General features: G+C 49.1%; 1 protein-coding gene across 2 annotated transcripts; it reads left to right on the forward strand.

Moving 5' to 3' along the window:
* The first annotated feature begins 214 nt into the window (after positions 1–214).
* Positions 215–10949, forward strand: LOC138801584 (nucleoside diphosphate kinase A1). 2 transcript variants are annotated; one of them, XM_069984569.1, is made up of 5 exons: positions 215–225; positions 7867–7996; positions 9479–9580; positions 9936–10048; positions 10701–10949. In XM_069984569.1, the coding sequence occupies exons 2-5, from the start codon at positions 7868–7870 to the stop codon at positions 10819–10821; spliced, it is 465 nt and encodes a 154-aa protein (XP_069840670.1). In that variant the 5' UTR covers positions 215–225; position 7867; the 3' UTR covers positions 10822–10949. The 2 variants fall into 2 exon arrangements, with proteins under 2 accessions (XP_069840670.1, XP_069840669.1); XM_069984568.1 differs by lacking the exon at positions 215–225 and adding an exon at positions 7548–7643.
* The last annotated feature ends 613 nt before the right edge of the window (positions 10950–11562 follow it).

The following is an 11562-nucleotide window of genomic DNA, read 5'->3' on the forward strand; positions in this document are numbered from 1 at the left end:
CCAAACAATAATACTCACCTAGCTGCATGGTCCTGCGTCTCTATCCTTTCCCCGCTCTGAGCGCAGTGATGTCACTCGTACACCGGAGCACTGAGGGAGGGGGCGGGCTGTTGTATCTGGAGGCAGAATGCTAAATCCGGACACAAGGGTGATTGGCAGGGCCAGGAGCCTCCCTGTCAATCACAGCCCCGCATATAGCTGCGTTCAGGAGCGCTCGCAGTGAAAGTGCCAGATCAGGAAATGTAGGAGGGCATGTGTGTAACGCCTGGAGTAGTGGATCCACTGGACCGACACCAGCGATGGCACTAACCTCACCAGGGGGCAGAGTCTAAGGGGCCGCTGGTTTTCACCAGAGCCCGCCGCAAGGCGGGATGGACTTGCTGCGGCAGGCGACCCCCAGGTCGCTACCCCTGGCTTGGTTGCTGGTGTCGGCAGGCGAGGCGTGGCAGGAGATGGCACAGGCAATGGTCTGCAGGTGAGAGCGCACGTGACAGGCTGAACACGGGAACAGATGGAGTGACTGGGGAACAGGAACCAGGAACAGGGACTAGGGACCAGGTAACGGATAGGACTCAGGAACAGGGACTAGGACCAGGTAACGGATAGGACTCAGGAACAGGGACTAAGACCAGGTAGCGGAATAGGACACAGGAACAACAGGGGGCTGGGCCAACGCTATGGGAAGCATGTAGAGGCTCCAACCCTAAGGACAGGGCATGCTGGGATTTATAGGGGAGTGATTGGTGCCACTAACCAATTAGGAGCGCACTGCCCCTTTAAATCTGAGACAGCCGGCGCGCGCGCGCCCTAGGAGGCAGGGACGCGCGCGCCGGCCGGCACGGACCGCGACATGCACGGAGGAGAGGTGAGGCGCCCCAGGGGCCGAAGCAGCAGCAGCGCCGGGTCCCTACACAAGGACCCCGGCGGCTGCACGGGACAGGAGGCGGTCGCGGCGGCCACCCGGGACGCGGGAAGCCGCCGCGGCCGTGACAATGTGCAGCACAATGCTGCAGGGGATGTCAGCTCAGGGGGCCGGGTCTAATGCATTCCCTGGAGATAGTCCTGTATGGGGATAGTCCTGTATGGGGATAGTCCTGTATGGGGATAGTCCTGTATGAATAGGATAGTCCTGTATGAATAGGATAGTCCTGTATGGGGATAGTCCTGTGTGGGGATAGTCCTGTATAGGGATAGTCCTGTATAAATAGGATAGTCCTGTATGGGGATAGTCCTGTATGAATAGGATAGTCCTGTATAAATAGGATAGTCCTGTATGGGGATAGTCCTGTATGGGGATAGTCCTGTATTAATAGGATAGTCCTGCATGTGGATAGTCCTGTATGAATAGGATAGTCCTGTATGTGGATAGTGCTGTATGAATAGGATAGTCCTGTATGTGGATAGTGCTGTATGAATAGGATAGTCCTGAATGACTGGGATAGTCCTGTATGGGGATAATCCTGTATGGAGATAGTCCTGTATGGGGATAGTCCTGTATAAATAGGATAGTCCTGAATGACTGGGATAGTCCTGTATGGGGATAGTCCTGTATGGAGATAGTCCTGTATGGGGATAGTCCTGTATGGGGATAGTCCTGTATGAATAGGATACTCCTGTATGGGGATAGTCCTGAATGAATAGCATAGTCCTGTATGGGGATAGTCCTGTATGGGGATAGTCCTGTATAGGTATAGTCCTGTATGGGGATAGTCCTGTATGAATAGGATACTCCTGTATGGGGATAGTCCCGAATGAATAGGATAGTCCTGTATGGGGATAGTCCTGTATGAATAGGATACTCCTGAATGGGGATAATCCTGTATCGGGATAGTCCTGAATGAATAGGACAGTCCTGTATGGGGATAGGCCTGTATGGGGATAGTCCTGAATGAATATAATAGTCCTGTATGGGGATAGTCCTAAATGAATAGGATAGTCCTGTATGGGGATAGTCCTGTATGAATATGATACTCCTGTATAGGGATAGTCCTGTATGGGGATAGTCCTGAATGAATAGGATAGTCCTGAATGAATGGGATAGTCCTGTATGGGGATAGTCTTGAGTGAATGGCATAGTACTGAATAAAAGGGATAGTCCTGTATGGAGATAGTCCTGAATGGAGATAGTCCTGAATGAATAGGATAGTCCTGTATGGGGATAGTGCTGAATGAATAGGATAGTCCTGTATAGGGATAGTCCTGTATGGGGATAGTCCTGAATGAATAGGATAGTCCTGTATGGGGATAGTCCTGTATGTGGATAGTGCTGTATGAATAGGATAGTCCTGAATGACTGGGATAGTCCTGTATGGAGATAGTCCTGTATGGGGATAGTCCTGTATAAATAGGATAGTCCTGAATGACTGGGATAGTCCTGTATGGGGATAGTCCTGTATGGAGATAGTCCTGTATGGGGATAGTCCTGTATGGGGATAGTCCTGTATGAATAGGATACTCCTGTATGGGGATAGTCCTGAATGAATAGCATAGTCCTGTATGGTGATAGTCCTGTATGGGGATAGTCCTGTATAGGTATAGTCCTGTATGGGGATAGTCCTGTATGAATAGGATACTCCTGTATGGGGATAGTCCTGAATGAATAGGATAGTCCTGTAAGTGGATAGTTCTGAATGAATAGGATAGTCCTGTATAGGGATAGTCCTGTATGGGGATAGTCCTGAATGAATAGGATAGTCCTGTATGGGGATAGTCCTGTATGTGGATAGTGCTGTATGAATAGGATAGTCCTGAATGACTGGGATAGTCCTGTATGGGGATAATCCTGTATGGAGATAGTCCTGTATGGGGATAGTCCTGTATAAATAGGATTGTCCTGAATGACTGGGATAGTCCTGTATGGGGATAGTCCTGTATGGAGATAGTCCTGTATGGGGATAGTCCTGTATGGGGATAGTCCTGTATAGGTATAGTCCTGTATGGGGATAGTCCTGTATGAATAGGATACTCCTGTATGGGGATAGTCCCGAATGAATAGGATAGTCCTGTATGGGGATAGTCCTGTATGAATAGGATACTCCTGAATGGGGATAATCCTGTATCGGGATAGTCCTGAATGAATAGGACAGTCCTGTATGGGGATAGTCCTGAATGAATATAATAGTCCTGTATGGGGATAGTCCTAAATGAATAGGATAGTCCTGTATGGGGATAGTCCTGTATGAATATGATACTCCTGTATAGGGATAGTCCTGTATGGGGATAGTCCTGTATAGGTATAGTCCTGTATGGGGATAGTCCTGTATGAATAGGATACTCCTGTATGGGGATAGTCCTGAATGAATAGGATAGTCCTTTATGGGGATAGTTCTGAATGAATATAATAGTCCTGTACGGGGATAGTCCTAAATAAATAGGATAGTCCTATATTAGGGTATTTGGCTCAGAAACACTGAGGAAATATGAATTCCAATACCCACATGATGTTTTTTTAGGAGATTTTGGCATTTTTCTGCTCTTCTGTAGTTTTGCACACCTGCAGCAGACGGAGCGTTTGACTTCCCATTAAGTAGTGGTCTTTTCCCCTCCCTTTTTTTGCCACGTCTTTATGGGGGGAAAACGCCAGTAAAAAACGCCTATATGCATCTTGTTGTGTGTTACTGGTGTTTGTTTCCCCAATTCTAGAGAAATCCTGGAATCACATGACTTATAATAAAAAGCTTTATGTGATAGGACGCTGATCCAGGGATTATTCTGGTCGCCATATTGGAGAATTTTCTCCCTGTGATGGGGCTGTTGGCTTCTGCCTCATGAGGGTTTTTGACTTATTCTGGATCAACACAGTAAGGAACTATGTAACTATGCCAGTAATACAGAAACCAAGACCACAGTTACCAAACTCAAGGCCCTCCAGCTGAGGCACAACTACATTTCCCATCATGCCTCCATAGCTGAAGCAGTTGATATATACCTGCTTCCCTTTTCCCTTTGGTTGTTGGATAGCTAAGGCTTTGGCTGTCCAGACATGATGGGCGTTGTAGTTTTGTATCCTCTGAAGACCTGCAGTTTAATACTCCTGGTCTATACTGCAGAGAAAATCTCAGAAAAAGTGCCAGAAAAAAAACACTGATAAAACCCATAGTGTGAACACAGCTCTAGGTTTAGAGGTGAGCGAATGTCACGCACGCTCAGGTCTGTCCGAGCCCGAACGCTCCGGTGGCTGAAGAAGTTGGATACAGCACTAGGAAGTCCTGTAAAACATTTATACAGCCATAGGCCGGGTTCACACTACGTATATTTCAGTCAGTATTGTGGTCCTCATAGCAACCAAAACCAGGAGTGGATTAAAAACACAGAAAGGATCTGTTCACACAATGTTGAAATTGAGTGGATGGCCGCCATATAACGGTAAATAACGGCCATTTTTTCACTACAAAGGCCGTTGTTTTCAGATAACAGCAAATATTTGCCATTAAATGACGGCCATCCACTCAATTACAACATTGTGTGAACAGAGCCTTTCTGTGTTTTTAATTCACTGGTTGTGGCTGCTATGAGGACCAAATACTGCCTGAAATATACTGTGTGTGAACCCAGCCATAGGCTATGTTCACACTACGTAAGGAACCGGCGATTCCATGATTCCTGGCGATTCCGGGTCACGAACGGCCGGTCTCTGCCCGGATGATCTTTCCGGTCGCAGAGCTCTGATGCGGGCGCATCAGCGCGCACCCGCATCAGAGCTTCCCACAGCACACAGTGAAGCGAGTGGCCGGAGCCGCTTGCTTTACTGTGTGCACTGACAGGGTTTCCTACGGTCGCAATTCATTGAATTGTGGTCGCAGAAAACTGAGATGTCAGTTCTTTGCGGCGCCGCACGGATCGCGGGCGGAGCGTGTGCGATGTGTGTACGCTCCGGCCGGGATCCCACAGAAGCAAAGGCAGTGTTCCACAATGTGAAAAGTACTTTTACGTAGTGTGAACATAGCCATAGGCTGTATTCACCAGGACTCCTTAGGGCTGCATCTAACTTCCTTAGCCACCGGAGCGTTCAGGCTCGGACAGACCTGCGCGTGCTCGAGATTCGCGTATCTCTTTCTAGGAAGCCTTGACGAGAAATAGTAAAGCTGTGAATTTTCTGCAGGTAAATCTACAGGGCAGAATTCAGATCACATGACATCCCATGGATATGGTGCAGAGGATTGTGGAGCAGATGATGTAAAGTGAAGAAGCGGATTCAGGCCAGAAGCACCCTGCAGATTTACTGCAGCAGAGCAGCCACAATCTGTGCAATGCAGTGTGAACAGCGCCTTAAAGGGGTTGTCCAGTGAAAGTCTTTTTCTTTAAAATAAACTGGTTTCAGAAAATTATACAGATTTGTAAATTACTTCCATTTAAAAATCTCCAGTCTTCCAGTACTTATCAGCTGCTGTATGTCCTGCAGGAAGTGGTGTATTCTCTCCAGTCTGACACAGTGCCCTCTGCTGCCACCTCTGTCCATGTCAGGAACTGTCCAGAGCAGCAGCAAATCCCCATAGAAAACCTCTCCTGCTCTGGACAGTTCCTGACATGGACAGAGGTGGCAGCAGAGAGCACTGTGTCAGACTGGAGAGAATACATCACTTCCCGCAGGACATACAGCAGCTGATAAGTACTGGAAGACTGAAGATTTTTATGTAGAAGTAAATTACAAATCTATACAACTTTTTGAAACCAGTTGATTTGAAAGAAAAACACTTTTGTTGGAGTTCCCCTTTAACCTCACGTTTATTTTGCACTTCTTTTATTGCATTTTATACATTTGTATCTGCGTCTTTATCTTTGCTTTACTAAACTCACAAGAAAACGCACAAAAAGCTTCATTCGATATTGGGCAAAAAAGGGACGTTACTGGAGGCAAGTATCACCCCAAACAAATCGATATAATCTCTGATGAAAATTAACAGTGTGTGGACTGCCTGTTTTCGCATTTTTGGAGCATTTTTTTTCCCTTTGTGTAAACGTTTCGGGGCACTTGAATATTTTAAGCAAAGATCCTGTAGAATGACAAAAATGTACAAAAGTTGGGTGATAGGTCGGCGACCGGTGAAGATCACACAATGGCGCACTAAGTCCTGTGGGAGTCTGGCTCTTGGACGCTGAAGTGCAGTTGCATTCCGGCTGTGTGAACAAGGTCTAAGGGCCCTATTACACGGAACGATCATTGTGCGAAAAATCGTTATATCGTTCAAATTTAAACAATAACAGTTCTGTGTAATTGCAGGCAACGATCGGAAAATCGTTTGTGTGTCGTTGATCGTTGATTTAGATCTGAACCTAAAATTATCGTTAATCATTCGTTTGCTCAAGTTCCACATTTGTTCACTAATCGTTCAGTGTAATTGCACATTGCTCATTGTTTTGCCGGCATCAGATAGAGTTATGCTGCATTTACACAGAGCGATTATTCGCCCGATCGTACGATTAACGATTTCGAAGTAACGATTTTTTTTTATAACGATCAGCGTTTAGACGGAACAATATATCGTACGGAAAAATCGTTTTGTGATCGTTTTGCGGTCGCTTAAGCCTACCTCGCCCATAGGTTAAACGACTGTTTACACGGAACGATCTGGATTTTTTTGCGAACGACCAACGACGATTTGAGAACACGTTCAAAGATCAAAACGAACGATTTCTCGCTTGTCGCTTGATCGTTTACTGCGTTTACACGTACTATTATCGTTCGAATTCGATCGTTATCATGCACATTCGCACGATAATCGTTCCTTGTAAACGCAGCATAAACGATCATAGTAACGATCGCAGTAACCATAGTATCTAACAACCATCGCTCTGTGTAATATGGTGAACGATTTCAAGTTAACGATAAACAATCTCGTTTGTGATCATTTATCGTTAGTCGTTAAAAATCGCTTTGTGTAATAGGTCCCTAAGAGCGTCTGTACACGTTGCGGATAAGTCACCCTGTATATACCCTCCTTATATACCACAGACTCCATGATAGTCATTGTGTTATCACGGCTCATGTGTACGGCAGTAGTTGTCAACCTGTGGCTCTCCAGCTGCTGCAAAACTACAATGCTCAGCTGTCCAGGCATGCTGGGAGTTGTAGTTTTGCAACAGCTGGAGAGTCATAGCTTATGAGCGGTCAAGGTCAACGTTTCTATGGTAACAAATGATCAAGATTGGAACAACTAACAGTAAATCTGTCGTTGTTGCCCATAGCAATTGTAGTCATTTATGGATTAAAGGCTGGGCGCTAATTGGTTGCTATGGGCAACCAAGTCAGTTTTACTATTATAGACAATTTTACATTATAATTGTTTTCATCCGTTTCATAAGTCATCTCTTCCCATAGACAACGCCTCTACACCGTATTTTGAATGTATGTACATTTTCGCCCCAGAATGCATCGCGGCTCCACGCCATAGTTTGTCTTGTCAGGACCAACATGCACCGCACAGCACAGCACAGGGATGCGCCTATTTAAATATACCGGCCAATCGCCGCTCGACTTCTATCCGACCAATCAGGTCACTCGTCACATCCCGCCCGGCTCTTTCCGTCGCTGTGCCAGCTCGTCGTCCAATGGGGAGCCGATAGGCGCGTGACGTCACCGCCAATATAAAAGGGCTGTGGACGGCGCTTCGTTCTTCTTTCGCCTTCAGTCTCCCGCAGTGAAAGTGAGTGGCGGGCGGGAGGCGGCGCCGGGTGCGGTTCTCTCCTGCTTCAGTCTCTTATTGTCTTGTATAGGTTTAGCTCATTGTGTGGTTGGTATAGAGTCCTGATTGTTAGTGCAGCCATTGTTCTCTTCTGTCAGCCTGCTGCCCCTATAAGACACTTGCCCTTCACTATGTAGCCTATAAACTTGAACTTGACCACATTTTCTCTTTTGCTTCCTTTAAGCATGGCCGCCAACAAGGAACAGACCTTCATCGCTGTCAAGCCTGATGGCGTCCAGCGCGGCCTCATCGGGGAAATCATCAAGCGATTCGAGCAGAAGGGATTCCGTCTGGTGGCCATGAGGATGCAGCAGGTGACTACTACTCCCATCATCCTTATTCCTAATCTCAGGTCCTGGGGGGCCCGTCTTCTGGTATCTGACTGATGTCCTGGTGGGCCTGGCTGGCGCCTCTATGGATGAGACGTCCTGGGGGGCCCGTCTTCTGGTACCTCTATGGCTGAGACGTCCTGGGGGGCCCGTCTTCTGGTATCTGACTGATGTCCTGGTGGGCCTGGCTGGCGCCTCTATGGATGAGACGTCCTGGGGGGCCCGTCTTCTGGTACCTCTATGGCTGAGACGTCCTGGGGGGCCCGTCTTCTGGTACCTCTATGGCTGAGACCTCCTGGGGGGCCCGTCTTCTGGTACCTCTATGGCTGAGACCTCCTGGGGGGCCCGTCTTCTGGTATCTGACTAATGTCCTGGTGGGCCTGGCTGGTGCCTTTATGGCTGAGACGTCCTGGGGGGCCCGTCTTCCGGCGCCTCTATGGCTGAGACGTCCTGGGGGGGCCCGTCTTCCGGCGCCTCTATGGCTGAGACGTCCTGGGGGGGCCCGTCTTCCGGCGCCTCTATGGCTGAGACGTCCTGGGGGGGCCCGTCTTCCGGCGCCTCTATGGCTGAGACGTCCTGGGGGGGCCCGTCTTCCGGCGCCTCTATGGCTGAGACGTCCTGGGGGGGCCCGTCTTCCGGCGCCTCTATGGCTGAGACGTCCTGGGGGGGCCCGTCTTCCGGCGCCTCTATGGCTGAGACGTCCTGGGGGGGCCCGTCTTCCGGCGCCTCTATGGCTGAGACGTCCTGGGGGGGCCCGTCTTCCGGCGCCTCTATGGCTGAGACGTCCTGGGGGGGCCCGTCTTCCGGCGCCTCTATGGCTGAGACGTCCTGGGGGGGCCCGTCTTCCGGCGCCTCTATGGCTGAGACGTCCTGGGGGGGCCCATCTGCCCTAGGGTTCCTTTGACTTTGTTTTATATTTTGAAGCCCCTCTCTGGTACCCCTCTGACTGTTAACTGCGGGGGCCCTGTCTGCCCTTTAGTCCCTGTTTGACAACCTGGGGCCTCATCTAGTACTACTGACTGACATACTAGGGGCTCTGTCTGCCCTCCGCTACCTCTAGCTTTGTATGATATCCTGGGGGCCCCGTCTGCACTCTGCCATTACATCCAGGGCCCTGTCTAATACTGCTATGACTTTGACATACTAGGGGCTTCGTCTAACTTTGTATGATATCCTGAGGGCCATGTCTGGTGCTTCTGATGGTATGACGTCCTGGGGGCCCCGTGTGCTTTCGGCTACCTCTATGACCTTGCTTCCTTTTCTTCCGTGTGACGCATTAGGCCTCCAGGCTTCCGGGTTGGCATAAGAAACTTGACTCTGTGGTGTTAACCCTTTGAGGTGTATGGCGACTCATGTGTCACTTGGGGTGATGTTTCTGTGCCGTAGTGTCGCATTCTCCTCTGTATTTGCTGCCTCCTTCCCCTTGGAGGGTTTCTCACTTACCAGGTGTCTATCTTCTCCTCCCAGGCTTCCAAGGAGCTTCTGCAGGAACATTACATCGACCTTAAGGATCGTCCCTTCTACAAAGGTTTGGTGGAATACATGAACTCCGGCCCTGTGGTCGCCATGGTTAGTGCCCGCTGGGGACTTGTCCCCCTCCTGTCACGGGTGCATCAGGACTTGTATAACTTTCCTACATTACACGAGTCCTGTCTCTCTCCTGCAGCTGTAAAACTACAGCAGCCAGCAGGCCCTGAGAGCCAAAGGCTGGAGAGACGGATTGGGGATCAGTGATACAGCTAGACTGGTGGTTTAGGCTGAATGGGTAGTCCTGATCCTTAAACCTGCCTAAGGTGTTCTGCCCTGTAGTCTGGTTATAGTAGGGTCTTCTCCACCTGCATATTGTAGCTGTGACCCCTCGCAGTGAAGAATCTTGTGTAGAGAACGCTTGGTCAGGCTTGTAACACTTATTTTTACCTTGTAGGTCTGGGAAGGGTTGAATGTGGTGAAGACTGGTCGTGTGATGCTGGGTGAGACCAACCCTGCTGACTCCAAGCCCGGCACCATCCGGGGAGACTTCTGTATCCAGGTTGGCAGGTTAGTAGCTGCTGTGACTTATTTCCTTGTGGTTGGCATGGACTCTTCAGGGTGTTGCTCTCAGCAATTCCCGGACTATAACTCCCACCATGCCCTGACAGCAGTAGGTGTGGGGTGGATCGTGTGGCTGAGATGAGACCTCTTTACACATTGTTAATTTTAATGGATTAGGGCAGTGTTGGCTGTGGCACTACAACTCCCAGCATGCACTGTTCTGTGCTTTCTAGGCATGCAGGTAGTCAGGGCATTGTGCTGTAAGTCCATCACTTCTCGGTAGTCCCCTTTAAACCTAGAGTACTTGACATTGCGGGGGGTCTTGGTTCTCTTGGGGTCAGAGGTTGTGGAGCTGCCGGAGTGCTGGCTGCTAATCCAGTGCAATGTGACTTCTCATCTGCCTCGGGATTAACCTTTCATGTGTCAATCCTAGCAGACAGCTCCCGATGCAGATTAGAGTAATACCCATCTCCTGTCTGCAGAGTCCATCCCGTCGTGTTACTTTGCCCTTGTCTTCATTTAACCTGTACTTAACGTGTCTTATACTCCAGCCGTATAGATGTGGTCAGCTGTGCTGCACTTAGGAGATGTAGGGTTTATATGATCTGACCTGTCACACCCTGCTCCTCCCGCTCACGGACTTTCCTCCTCTCCGCAGGAACATCATCCACGGCAGTGACTCTGTGGAGAGTGCCAAGAAGGAGATTGCCTTGTGGTTCAAGCCTGAGGAGCTGACCAATTACACAAGCTGTGCCTACCAGTGGGTGTGTGAGAACTGAGCGCCCCTCTCCTGCTCACACCGCCATGTGTTCCGTTACTTCTCTATATAAGTATTACACCCCAGAGGCCATGCTCCGGCCGGGACCAATCCAACATGTTAATAAAACCTCCAACCTGGTTTGCACAATCTGATCTGCTGCTGTGGTTCCTGGGGGGGGGGGGAATAATCCTTATGGGACAGGGCAACATGCAGGGTTATTACAGGTCAGCTGTCAGTCACATGGAGATCTGAACACCCAAAATGACATCTGAGGCTTATTGAAGGGTGAGGTTTGGTGATATGAAGTGGGGATATGTCTGGTTTTTATCAGGTGTCTGGGTGTTCAGGCTGCCACTGACTGCTAGATGGTTTGGGGAGAAGCACTAGGCTGGGGGCTTCTCTCCATGGCTTGCTGCAGCAAAGAGCAAATCTTAGGGGCAGACTTATCAAACTGGTATAAAATAGAATTCTTAGTTACCCCTAGCAACCAATCAGATTCCACTCGTCATACCTCAGATTGTTTGAATAAAATGTGGAATCTGATTGGCTGCTAGGGGTAACTAAGACAATTCTACTTTACACCAGTTTGGTAAATCTCCTGCAGTGAAACCCATAGAGCAGCATGCTGATGCTGGAGAGGGAAGTGCTCGTCTTGTGCTTCGCCTGGCTCCGTACAGTGAGCACACAGACCCAAAACAATATTTTGACAAATCAGACTGACAGTATTCACATTAATCCTGTTGAAGGGCTGAGCTGTCAC

The sequence above is a fragment of the Dendropsophus ebraccatus genome, chromosome 9 (assembly GCF_027789765.1).
Source record: "Dendropsophus ebraccatus isolate aDenEbr1 chromosome 9, aDenEbr1.pat, whole genome shotgun sequence".
NCBI lineage: Eukaryota > Metazoa > Chordata > Amphibia > Anura > Hylidae > Dendropsophus > Dendropsophus ebraccatus.

Coding starts and splice junctions, on each gene's coding strand:
- LOC138801584 (XM_069984569.1), top strand. CDS start 7,868: ATGGCCGCCAACAAGGAACAGACCTTCATCGCTGTCAAGCCTGATGGC. Junction 7,997..9,478: donor TGGCCATGAGGATGCAGCAG/GTGACTACTACT, acceptor TTCTCCTCCCAG/GCTTCCAAGGAGCTTCTGCA. Junction 9,581..9,935: donor CCGGCCCTGTGGTCGCCATG/GTTAGTGCCCGC, acceptor TTTACCTTGTAG/GTCTGGGAAGGGTTGAATGT.